General features: G+C 43.4%; 1 protein-coding gene across 2 annotated transcripts in view; it reads right to left on the bottom strand.

Moving 5' to 3' along the window:
- Window positions 1-5,122: 5,122 nt before the first annotated feature.
- LOC139825421 (ubiquitin-conjugating enzyme E2 K) overlaps window positions 5,123-12,857 on the bottom strand; it is a 44,360-nt gene continuing 36,625 nt past the window's right edge. For both annotated transcript variants that reach the window (XM_071803226.1, XM_071803227.1), the window contains 2 exons: window positions 10,538-10,666; window positions 5,123-10,187 (listed from right to left, as the gene is read on the bottom strand). In XM_071803226.1, the coding sequence (XP_071659327.1) occupies window positions 10,113-10,187; window positions 10,538-10,666 (204 nt within the window). In that variant the 3' untranslated portion in view covers window positions 5,123-10,112. The remainder of the gene's footprint in view (window positions 10,188-10,537; window positions 10,667-12,857) is intronic.

Genomic DNA, 12,857 nt, shown 5'->3' with positions numbered 1-12,857 from the left:
GGACACAGAAGCCCCTCTGCAGGCCCTGGGAGCAGACGTGACAGCAATAGCCCTGTACTTGTCCATAGCACCCTTCCCCATCCCCTTTTCTCAGCCTCCTGGCCACAGTATGTTGCTTCCCAGCTATTCCTCCAGGCCCTCTTTGCTGTGTCTATCCGTGCCTGCGCAGTGTCTCCTGCATTTCATCTCACTTTCCTCTACGTGAGCTTAGCTTCTAGTGTAAAAGGGAGAAAGAGGACCCTGTGCTGTGATTCATTTCTGAGGAGATAAATTGAGTTTATCAGGCTCTGCTTTAGTAACAAGACTTTAAACTCTACTTTTTCCTCAAAGACTCCCCATGTTCACCATAGGTGTCCTCCCAAATTCGCCACAGGTTGCTGCTGTTCTTCACTCTCTTCAGCAAGTGGGGAGTTGTTTCTCAGAGCACACCTACCACACAGGCTCTGGTGACCTGTTTGCTACTGTAATGTCACCTGGGCTGTGGGTCACCTCAGGAGCTGCCAGGGAGTTGGTCAACATGCACTGAATGGCCAAATCTCCAAATGCTTTAGGGAAATTTTCTGCTCATCTGGACTATTACAAGCTATGACGGGAGAGCCAGCATTGCCCCACCCAGAAGCAGTGTGTCTTTTTAATCCTGTCTGGTTTCCACAGGTGTATGGGAACACCTTGCAGACTGTACCTACCAGATCATGGTGACATTTACAGTCCTGTTGCATTGACCATGGTCATCTCTCTGGCTTTCCAAGTTTCAGAGACATCTTCCTGGTAAAATCATCCATCGCAGGGTATCAATGTGTATAAATACCTGAATGGCAGAGCGTAAACAAATGGAGCCCGGATCTTCTCAATGGATGCATGTTAAGATGTGCTTGGAGGTACATCTCTAGAAATGTTTGATTTATTTAGTTGAGTATTTCGCTCCAAGTCCTCTAAAACTATGATAACGATTGGTTCCATCGAGCGTTACTTGAGCTTGGCCTTCCATATACAAGAGTTGTGTCAGTAGCTTCACCTCGCCATAGGAGTTCTTCTCTCTCATTTTCTCTTCCTGCTGATCCTGGGGTTTTTTTGCCACAACAGTGGTTCATAACACCAAGTTCAATGTGTCTGTGGTGCTTGGATTCAGAAAGGACAGCATGTGGGAATAACTCAAGGGCTTTTTTGTATCGTCTGCAACCTTCAGATGCTGACCCTGCTAATGCAGCAGATGTTACCAAAATCCTTCTAGGCAGGATAATGGAGAGAGTTTTGACCTACTTAAAAAAAATAATTAAAACAATATATTTATTTTATTACGGGTCAGGCTGGCAGCAACTTCCTTAATGTCCAAGTGGCTGTGCTTGCGGAGGAAGCCAGTGGAGCAGAGCTGAGCCGTGGGACTGAGCTGTGGGGATGCGTAGGTGCAGGTGCTGGGCTCAGCCCACACGCAGCCACATCTGGGTGGGCATTCGCCCCCTGTCCAGGCTCGGAGGTCGCGGGGCTTGTCTGTGCTCGCAGTCCAGCGTGGTCGGGCACAGCGCCTGGTGTGGAGTGGTGGTGCTGGATGGGACCTGTGGCCCACCTGGTGACCTTGCACAGAGGAAGAGTTCTGTGCCACCTCCACCAGTGGCCTGGGGCAGAGAAACACCCCACTCCCACCACCCACCTCTGTGTGTTTTAAGGGCCTAAACAGACAAGTGCTTATTCTCTAAGCTACAGATCCTCTTAGCACATGTTCAGCATCACAGATGCCTGAATTGTCGAGTGCCTGGTCAAGACCCAAGCCCCAAACCTCTGCCTGGCACTGGGACCAAAGGCACCCCCACCCCCAGAGCTATAGTCACAGGGGCAGGTGCCTTCTTATTAAATTTACCAAGGCAGATTTGCCATCTTGTTCAGATCTCAGCACCTCATAACTACTTGTTACTTGGTCGCTCTTCAGCCTTGAAATCTCCTAACAGCTCTGGCAACGTGTTGCTCCTCCAAAAGCCCACTGGCCCTGTTGTGCCCAAGCCCCTTCCCACCCACGCTCTGCCCAGGGAGCGGCTCCATGTTCAGAGGGCACTCATCACCTCTGCCAGGGGAATGAGGGAGGTTCCTACTCTTACCCTGAGGATGTTTTTGGAAGCTGCCCAAAGCAGTTGGCCAAGACAATACCAGAATTTCATTTGGCTCTGCATCAAGCTACTTTCTTTCCAAACCATTCTACCTTTATGCCACAGTGTCTGGGGTGTTTGTTTCCTTACCTTTCTACTAGCAAGAGGGCTCTGTCATTTCACAGATGCAGGACGTCACCCTTTTGTGTCAGTTTATTTGCTTCTTTTGCAGCAACTGTGACAGACACAGACTCTGTTTCCATGATCACCTGTACAGACAGCAGCTGCCTCCAGCCCAGGCCCCACAGCTGTGTGCAGCCCCCACCAGGGCTGAGCAGAGGGGCAGGGTCAACCCCCTTCAACCCTCTGGCAACGCTTTGTCTAATGCAGCCCAGGAGACCGTTTGCTGCTGCCTTTGCCCCTTTGCTGCAAGGGCACATTGCTGGCTCAAGCTCAACTTGGTGTCCACCAGGACCCTCAGGTCCTGTTCTGCCAAGCTGCTCCCCAGATGTCCCAGCATGTCCCGGTGCCTGGGGTGGTTCCTCCCCAGATGCAAGACTCTGCACTTCCCCTTGCTGAACTACTCACAGGGGAGAAGGGCAAATGAGCAATATATAAAAAAACCAACCAAACCAAACAAAACAAAACCTCTTTCCTCCTTTGTTCTTTAAGACCCTTTTGTTTTGGCCTCTGTATTGTCTGACTCAGTGAACTTTGGTAACTACTTTGTTCGTACATGTCTACTTCTAACTAGCTCTCTGACAAGTACGGCCTGGAGACAGTTTACTCCTGGCATTTTTGATGTGGTGCAGACCATTTAAGGACTTGAATGTGGAAGATGTTATAATGGTGAATGTGCGTGCCAAGTAAAAGGAGAACATCCCTCCCCCACGCCCCCATCCCCGCGGCGCATTCGCCTCTGGGCAGTTCATACATGGGCTTCACTTCTCAGTTTGCCCTGTTACCAGTAAAAGCCAGAGATGTCAGGGGTTTTCATGCCGTTTGAACTGACAGCTTCAGATAAAGCACTTTCTATACAGATAAACCACCTCAAGTCCAACACAGCTCCTCACAGTGGTGTGAGGACATGTTGGCCACCACTTCCAGTAAAACCTGGACCTTGCGCTGTGCCTGGGTTTGTTCTTCAGCCTTGCGCTTAAGGGAAACATGAACGTGCGCCAACAGCGTGATTGCCGGTGCTATTGCTTTGTTACCAAACAGGCTTATCTGCCAGGCTGTTCCTAATGCAGTGTAAAACGGGACCAGCCAGTTCCAGCTCTGCTTTTTGAATCAAAACCCACCTTGGAGCATACCCAGCTCTTGGGTTTTGGGCTGTGATCAGTGAGGTGTTCCTGCTTTAAGAAAACCAACCTCCACCCAGGCAAGGGGCAGATGTTTAAAATGGGGACAGCCAGCTCTGCCCTGAGAGCAGCAGCTCTGCCCTGGCTGCTCCCATGAGCCAGGGATGCGGCTCAGCTGCAGGGAACTTCCCAAACCTCTCAGACAGGGCCAGCAGGAGCCTTGACTGCTCACCACCTATTGTTTTCTCGAGCTGCCAGCTGTGAGAGGTTCTGGGAAAGATGGATGAGGAGCCCAGGGCAGGGAGAGCAAGGCACCTGCTGTCAGAGCTGGGGCCATGAGGCCACACCCTGCCCCACACCTGCCAGCAAGGGCAGCTGGACACCAGGGACTGGGGCTGATGAAGTGTCTGATGGCTCAGGTACCAGCAGCACAAAAACAGCTTCTCCCCTGCCTTCCCCACAGCAACACTGGGTTTGTTTTTTTTCCTCACCTTCCCAGCTGATCATCCTTTATTTTATACCAGACTGTCACAAACCCACCTAAATACTTCATGTATTCCAACACTAGGCAGCCACTAAGTGAAGCAATGTAATTTATTTGACATTATACCAGACACGGATGCTCCAGACCCAGACTTGACCTTAAAACAATTTAAACCCCTGGATTTGCTGCATTAGCAGTATCAGAGCCCAGCGTGTCACTATTAGAGCTCAGAACAGAAAGCTGAGCAGAGGGGTCGAGCTGCTGAGCACTGTCAGTCTGTTTCACCTGAGAACTCACAGTTTTGAGGTGCTGGAAGAAATGACAAAGGCTGTAGGACAACTTTGCAAGTATTTCAGTATAAAGCAGCTCCCCTGTAGAAGCTTCTAACTACAAGAGCAAGGGAATATGGATTTTTTTTCTAAACTAATGGGCAGGCTCAGAGAAGCAGCCGCCCCCCCAGAGCAGAGGGGCTCAATGAACTGTGTACCACAACACAACCTGTGATGGGTGGAAAGTTAAACAAAAAAGCCCACCCCTTACACCACTGGTTTAACTCTGTCAACCCATGCAGCACCATCACCTGCAGCAGAGCCTGCCTGGAAACCAGCAAAACCCGCCGGGGACAGACACACCCCCAAAGATGGGCCGTAGACGTGAAACACAACATCACGCCCAGCTTCACTGGGCAGACACCTGCAAATCACTTTACCCCATCTAACAAATGGCAACAGAGTCATGCCAAAAAAGCAAAAAGTATGTACTGGTGGCAAACAAACCCACAGTCACCCTCTCTGCTGGGTTCTTCCTACCTGAGAAACCAGGGCAGTGTTATTACCCCATGGCTGTCACCTCCCATGTACGAACCAACTGTAGTTTATACAAACCTCATAGTTTAAAATGCACAAAGATGAGATGAAAAATGGAAAATCCGAGAACATTTTCCTCTGTGAGGTATCAACTTTGTTTCTTCACACACAGTCTTTTAAAGGAGACACAAGGTGTTGTACATGTGTTTCTTAGGTTCTTGCTCTCACCTGAAATAACACACACTTTGACTACACAGCTTGTATTCACACACCTTCCTTCTTCAAAAATGTTCCATGTGCATCATGTAATTGGTCATCCCTTTCTCTCTCCTTAGTGCCAGGGAGGCAGCGTACGCTGCTATCTCAGAACAACTTCAACTACCGGAAATAACATAAAAACTGCTTTCAGGGAAACATGCATTTATTGTTAAGCATTCCCAGTGAAAATCAACATCTTTTAAAATGTGTGTTTATTAAAAAATCATTTGTGTACAAAAGTGTTTGTGTAGTTTTTATTTTCAAGACAAAAAACACTGATGCTGCATTCTAGCCCACCCGCTCCTCCTGCACACGAAGTCTGATGCTCAGGAACCAACCTCTTGCAATATTGTTTTTATTGGTAAATATTTTAACTAGAAAAGTCAGAATTTGGGATGGAAAAGGTAAGTGAAAAGCAGGGTTCTTCAAACAGTTGACATCAGCATTCGTATGATGACAGCTTCCTTCAGACACCACAACAGAGCACCAGCAGTTGCCGCAAACTGTAAAATGGACAAGTACAGCATTTTCACAGTACATCTCCTTGTCTGTCGAGTCATGGATCTTGACTTACATTATTGATGAACGGCTCAGCACCATAAGCGATTGGCTATTCTGATGCCTACAAAGCAGGTAACAGCAGAGAAGGAACATCACAGCACAGCGCAAATGATTCGCAGGAGTTTGTCCAGGGAGAACAAATCTGAACTTGAAACCTACAGAGCACTGCAGCTGGATAACTGAGCAAGAAGCAAAATACGCGTTAAGGACAGCTGGTCCTGTGAGCCTGATGATGAATCAGCTGATGACACAAACACCACAAACGGGAAGAGCAAGATACACCATTTACTGATGGGTTTGGAAGAAATCAGAAAACTACCAAGAAGTGGTTGCCCCCGTGCCCAGCCATAGGAGAACGCTGCGCCTGGAAAACGAGGACGAGACCAGAGAAGACATCTACGTGATCTTCCCAGGAAAAGCTTTAGGCACCCAACGAGCATCTTGACTTTCATGCTTTAATTCTGTGACACAGACAGCATGACAAAATGCGCTTTCACTAGCTATTGTTAATTGCTCATCAAAACTGTACAAAACCAGCCAGCTGATCACAAATCAGCAGTCACGCTCGAGACACTTCTTGTCAACTCTATCAACAAAACATACCAGGAGAAAACACCTCATCCTCTCGTTGCATCTGCTCATCAGCAGACATTAACTAAAACTAAATTTTCACTACCGCATTTTCTAACCTCTCCCCCTTTGGGCAAGCCTCCAAGTCCCAGCTGGCTTTAGTTGGGCTTTGGGAAGGAAACACGGGACATGCACACACAGTTTGGTTTCCCTGTGCTGGAAACAGAACTCTTCACCCTCACAGCACATGGCCAGCGCTGGAAACAACCCTCGCTTGAGACTGTTCTGGTTCCCCCCAGCCCTTCTCCAGTTCAATAAGCAACCCATGTGCTCTGCAGTGCCTAGTCTGATCTGCAGCTGTTAAGCCTACATTTGCATAGTTTAAATGTTTCTGTTATCTGCACCACATCACGCAGATTTGGTGTTACAAGGTAAGTTGCTTTCTGATTATTTAATTCCTCCTTTCAGACAACAACAGGAAGATCCTATATTCCTTACGTCAGTGTTCCAACACTAACTTACTTGGGAAACAGTTACATACAATGATAATTTAAAAACACCAAGACACGCTCCTACACCATTAGTACCTAACTGCTCGGATAACTGCTACAGAACCAATTACAGCCAAGGTCCTTTGTACTCAGCAGCAAGCTTTTTTTTTAAAAAAAAAAGTTTTGAATATGCAAGATGAATAGCACAAAGTGCTGCATCTTCCCAGAAGGATATGTTCCTAAGTTTTTGTCTCCAAAATGTACCAGTTTGTCACCCTGAGAACACAGCTTGTTCGCAGCAGCAATGGGAGGAAGCTGTGAATTTGGCGAGTGGGGTGCGATGCAGTCAGGGCTTTTGGCACTCATGGGAAAATGGCAAAGCTGTAGTTTACTGTTCTTGAGGAACAGGACAAGAAAGGAGTTTCTTGTTCCCCACCGACAAAACAAGCAAGGGATAAACTACTTCGCTCAATGCATGTTAAGATGTTCAGCGGTGAAATCTGACTGATGCTCTGGCAATCAGTAAACTTCATTACCAATACCTTTCTTAGAAAAATGGAGCCATTTAGACTTCAAAAGTACTGTTTCAAGCTGTCGTCTTACACGATAGAGGAAGACAATGCAGCATTTACTGGTATGTAGAAAGCAACTGTACTCATGTTTTATGTTCTTGTTGTAAGTAAGTGGTAAATGTGCAGCCGGAGAGGACTGCACGGCACCTCCGGGTCTGGGAATGCACAGGGCCCTGAATATCACGATGTTCAGTCCTACAGCAAACAGAACTACCATTTTATATGTACAAACTCACAATGATAAACTGAACACTAACAGCAAAACTCCTAGGGCTCAGCCCCAGCTGCAGTTAAACTAACCTCGTACAACATTATCCCTATATTCAACTCTGATAATTACCAAGAATACAAAAACATTCCTTATAAAGGACTCACATGTCAAAATTCAGAGGGACTTCAGACCACAGGTGTCTCCTTAATGCTGGGTCAAGTTTCCTTCCCAGCTCAGTTCTTGAGAAGCTACCCTCCCACCAGCATCCCAGCTGGCATCAAGGTCTCTCTGCTACCAAGCAAGGGATGGAGGGCAAACCCCAGTATCCAACGTCTATACATCAGGGGGAAGGGGAAGACGAGTGTTTTGCAGTAGAGAAGAAAATGAGGTAACTTCATGAGAGAAATAAAAGTTAACAGGACATTGTTTCAGAGGTGACCATGCTCACCTGAGAACCTTTTCCTCTTTCCTCCCCCTCCCCTTTCCCTGGCTTCCTTTATCCTTTCAGGTACTGTTGGAAAAACCTGCTCTTTTTAGGAGACTAGTCTTATCAAAAGACACATTCAGAAGCCCATAACTGAGAAGTTTCATGTCCCCGACAATGATTTCCAAGTTCTTTCTTTTGATAAATAGCAGCGAAGAACAAGGGAAAGTAGTCAGCAATTTATAATTACCACCAGGGTAAAAAACCAAGGTGTTGATGTAACCAAAAAGTTCTCAGCCTGTATAACAGAAAAGACAGCAACTTGAGATTAACACAAGTGGCGTTTTGCCATGGTCTCCTACTGCCCCTGGTTTTCACCTAGCAAACCAGCTGAACAGTAGCAGCTTCTTGTTAAAAAAAAATAAATAAATATAAGGAAAGACAAAACAACTCATTTCCTTTGGCATCATTGCAAATGATTTACACTAACTCAAGAAAACCCAAGAACACTGATCACTGACTACACCTTAAAAAGAAGTATAAAAACTAAGCACTGTATTGCACTGATATGAGTTCAAAGTATTTACTGTCTGTGCCCTGAAATGTTTTAAGTGTGGACACATCAGCCAGAGCGGTACAGGGAACAGCCCAGAACTCGCCAGGTCTCTACAGCTCTATCTGCTGGTTCTGTTCCCCTACCACTGTGCTCCAAATATTCAACAGATACAATAATGTTTCCAGTTTCTTCTAGTATGATTTATAAACAGACTGTCTATGAAGTGTGAAAATATTTCACCTTGTACTCCATAGCTCCAGAAAAGTCCCAAGCAGACATATTTCTCCACCCCATCAATCCACTGTTCAAGAAAAAAAAAAGAGTGATGGAAAAGATGACTTTGTAGTACTCCATTATCCACAATCCCCACTCTCCACTCTCAGGATTTCTCTGAACTTCCTTGTCAGATATATTCTCACAAGTTAGCATCATATTCACAAAGACATTACAGCTCTCTTTAAATAGATGTACTAGTGTTTGAAGTTGCAAAACTAATAATTTTCAAGCTTTTGCACTCAGGATGAAATGTCATTTTAATACGAATAAAAAGACTGACTGTATGTACAAGCCAAGGTAAGATTTCAGTTCTCGTTTATCAGAAACATCAATCCAAAAGAAAGCTAAATTGAGAACACACTTCTACTTCTATGTGCATTTGAAGTATGTACAGTAAGAACACCAACACAGCCTCCAAGTGTCAACTAGAGAAAAACGCAAGCAAGGATGAATATTAAGGTACCTGGTAAGCAATCCTTACATTGAAGCCCAAAATAAAGCCAGAAAACTGCTGGGGGAAGAAAAAACAAAAAGCTGATTGCATCATATCAAGTACTCAAAGAAAAATTGTTTTTAATTCTCAGTATGCTAGAGAATCAGCTTTTCCTCCTTCAAATCCAGTGAAATCATATTATCCGGAATATACTAAAGAACATTTTACATCTATTTAAGACAAAAAAGGAAAGAAAACCATCTCCATCTTTTTGTGCTATATTGAGGCATACTCCTTATGAGATCGTGGAGAAAACATGATGGATGAAAATCATTACTGATAATTCAAAATATATTCTTTAAAGGGGAGCCTAGACTACTGTAAATGGCACACGTAATACCCACAGATGAAGAAACAATCTAGGGAGAATTTTTAGCTGTATGATGGCAGGGAGATGAGAATCAGGATTCCCAATTAATAAGCTAAAAAGGAACTGGTTCTGAGTAGGTCACCATTTGGAACTTTGGATAAGTCTTGAAAATCTTTCAGGAAAAAAGTTACAAGAACACTCGAGTATTTCAGTGGTGCTCTCTTCAGCGACCCTACCTAATATGTCTATTAAGTACAAGCATGCAAATATAGGTCAATCCACAGGCACATAGGATCCATGTTAAAAACAGTAAGATAGCTGTGATGAGTGGCACCAACAATTTTGATGATTAACACTCAAAAATGTTGCTTTCTGAATTACTAAATCAAAATCCTGAAGCAAGTTCCTGCTAGTCTTCGTCACACTGCTAAACACTAAAGTAGGCATGTTTTTCCCCCATTATCTTAGCTGAGCTCCAAGAATTTTTACAATATTTAGTAAGAAAAAAAATTAAAGTATTTCCCCTTTTTAAATTTACACAGACGTTTAATTAGCTTTATTTACAGAGCGGTTTTTCAGTCTCCAATAGTGCCTAGATAGCATCATCAGGCAAGGGTGCCAGTTTTAAAAGAGAATCTATATAGAATCCTAAAAATAACAGATGGTGATGCTCCTCCAGAAGGGGCAAGCTGGACTACTGAAGCAGCTCTCTCTACATGGCTCAGTTACTCAGGAGTAATTCTGTTGCAGTCTCTACATCCCATGATTTTGATGACAAGGCCACTATTACTGCATTCTGCAATGAGAAAACAAAAGCAATAATATTTTCAGCATGTGAGCCTGCAGCTCTGAGAAGCGGAATGAAAAGTTCTCAGGTTAATCAGAACACGTTAGTTTACCATTTGTTAAATCCTAACTAATTTATAGACAAATTGTTACAAAAGACAGGGATAGCTCATAAGATTTACTAGTAATGTAGTATTTTCACACTCCGATTCTTAAAAATAATTAGGAAAACAGAATGATTAGACCTACAAAAGGTCACGGAAGTAGCGATTCTACTTTAGTATAGCAGTGACTCCCTGTATTTATATACATATACTTGACCTGCCCCTACTGAAGAATATTTAAGTTACACATACTTACCCTATCAAAGCCCATAGCACAAAGGTTTTCTATTTTTTTGGTGTATTCTGGACTAGAAACTGGTGCTCCAGCATACACATGTGCCCAAAGCCGAGCTGTCTGTTTAAACATTTCTGGATTTTGTTTGTACTACACAAAAGAGAGGGGAGAGAAGGGGAAAGTCAACACAAGTCAGCAATCCAACCACAAAGCAAAATGACAGGCAGATTCCAGTCCATCATTCTACAATATCTTCAACCGTGTTTCACACTAATTGTATTGCTATTTTTGAAACAAAATTTGGAGGCAAGGATTACACAGAGCAAACCTATGCAAGCATTTGATTTAATGCACTTATGCCTTTAGGTTAATTACAGACTGTGGGTATTTTATGTGTACAATCAGGTACTGCTCTCAATTGCACTGATCAAAAGTAAAGCAGCTATATTTAGCACAGCTACTGAAAATTTATATTCAGTGTGGCAGAGCACAAATTATCCATATGTTAACATCTCCTGGAAGTACATACTGCAGACTAATCTATTTCTCTAATCACTCAGAAATACGCCTGGTTTTATATACTGCAAGTACGTCTGCAGTTTTTCAGTCAGGGCTGACAATTTACTACCAGGCTTCCCCCCCGAGAATAAAGATATTGATAGCATGTGTGACAAAAGAAGGGCTGAAAAATGGGTGAGCAAGTGCGAAAGCTAAGCTGCTGCAATTCTTTTCATGCAAACTGTTATTTACCAGAAAAAAATAAATCATGCAGATTATGTAAATATTATTTTGCACCAATCACTAACAAGTTTTCTAATAAACAATAGAATGGACCTTATCACAGAGTTTTCAGCCTGTGCCAAGAACTCAAAAGCCAAGGAAGTGGGTCATCTGTCATAAATTACACTCAGAAATGCAAGATGAGTTTCCTATTCTAGGAACTTTTGTATGCAATATAAGTTTAAAATCTTTGTATCTTTTTAAAAAAGACTCCCTTAATCATTATACTTTTAAAAAGTAGGCATTTCCATCTTTAGATATATAAAAATTATTAGCACTAAATAATAGGACAAGATATTGGGAAATATAATATTCAAATATTTAGATGCATTTTAAGGACAGAAATGTGGCTGAATATCATTCTAAGCATTTTATTCATGTAAGAAGACACTCATTAAACCTATAAAGCACTGTCAAAGTGAACACAATATTTTTTTACGGCTGCCCCTTTCATTTTACCAGTCCCCCAGCAACACACACGAACCACACTGCATTATGTGCTTTGTACACCTCCCACTAATTCTAATCCACATGAAGCCATTTGTATATTTACTATCTAATTATTAGTGGCATTAAAACAAACATGGGAGACTATCTATTACTGTATTTATAACCACAAGTTATTTTCAGCAGTCTGTAATAAATGTCTTTGGTTGCAAAGACTAGAAGAGAGCAAGGATTAAGTTAAGCACCAGTGGCATTCTGAAGTACTATATTCTTCTGCTCTTGAGACCTTCCCCCAATTTTTTTTTATTCGATATTTTTGAGAACACTGCCAAGCCTAGAAAGCAACTAGCTCAAGTGCAAAGGATTAGTCATAACTGCATTTTATTCAGAACTAGCTTTCAGTGTTCTATAAATAAAATTCCTTTACTTAGGTACCTATAAATAATGTAGCTTCTCACTGAATTGAGAAAAGCCTAAAGGCACCTTTTACTGATGTCTCTATATCAGGAATCTGAGGCAGTTAATGTTGCTGTACTCCAACAAAACCTAGCACCTAGCTGAAGCAGTTTCGACACCAGACAGCTGGTGTCTGAAAGGTGGGAAGTGTCTGAAAATCCCATCATTATTCAAACAGGAGTTCTCCCCAGGATTCAGCTCAAGAGCTTGTAGGACACTGCCATTTACCGGGACAGCTTCGTAGTCTAACACATAGGTTAGTAAATTAACATAATGAAAAATGAGGGTGGAGGATAACTAACTCCTTGGGAATTTTTGCTTTGGAAAACAAACAAGCTAAAACAAAAAAACTACAAAAAACCCCACCACCAAATAAACCACATGAAGGAACTGGGTGATTACCACCACATCTCTCAAAGATGTTATAATCGCTTTCTACTTACACACACATTCGTAACTCAAGGCCAAGCCCCAGTACAGTTTTCCTGCAGGTATCTGCAGGGAACAGGAGGAACTGAAACCTCCTGCATCAGCCGTGTCGCAGCACCGCAGGACACATCCCAACAGGCAGCAGCCTGGAACACTGCTCTGCACAATCTATGAGGTTTCATGGAGTTTTCTGACTGAGAAAAAAACTCTTTCCAGCTCAAGTGCTTCT

The sequence above is a fragment of the Patagioenas fasciata genome, unplaced genomic scaffold, assembly GCF_037038585.1.
Source record: "Patagioenas fasciata isolate bPatFas1 unplaced genomic scaffold, bPatFas1.hap1 Unplaced_258, whole genome shotgun sequence".
NCBI classification, from domain to species: Eukaryota; Metazoa; Chordata; class Aves; order Columbiformes; family Columbidae; genus Patagioenas; species Patagioenas fasciata.
This window is presented reverse-complemented; position numbering and strand designations above follow the sequence as displayed.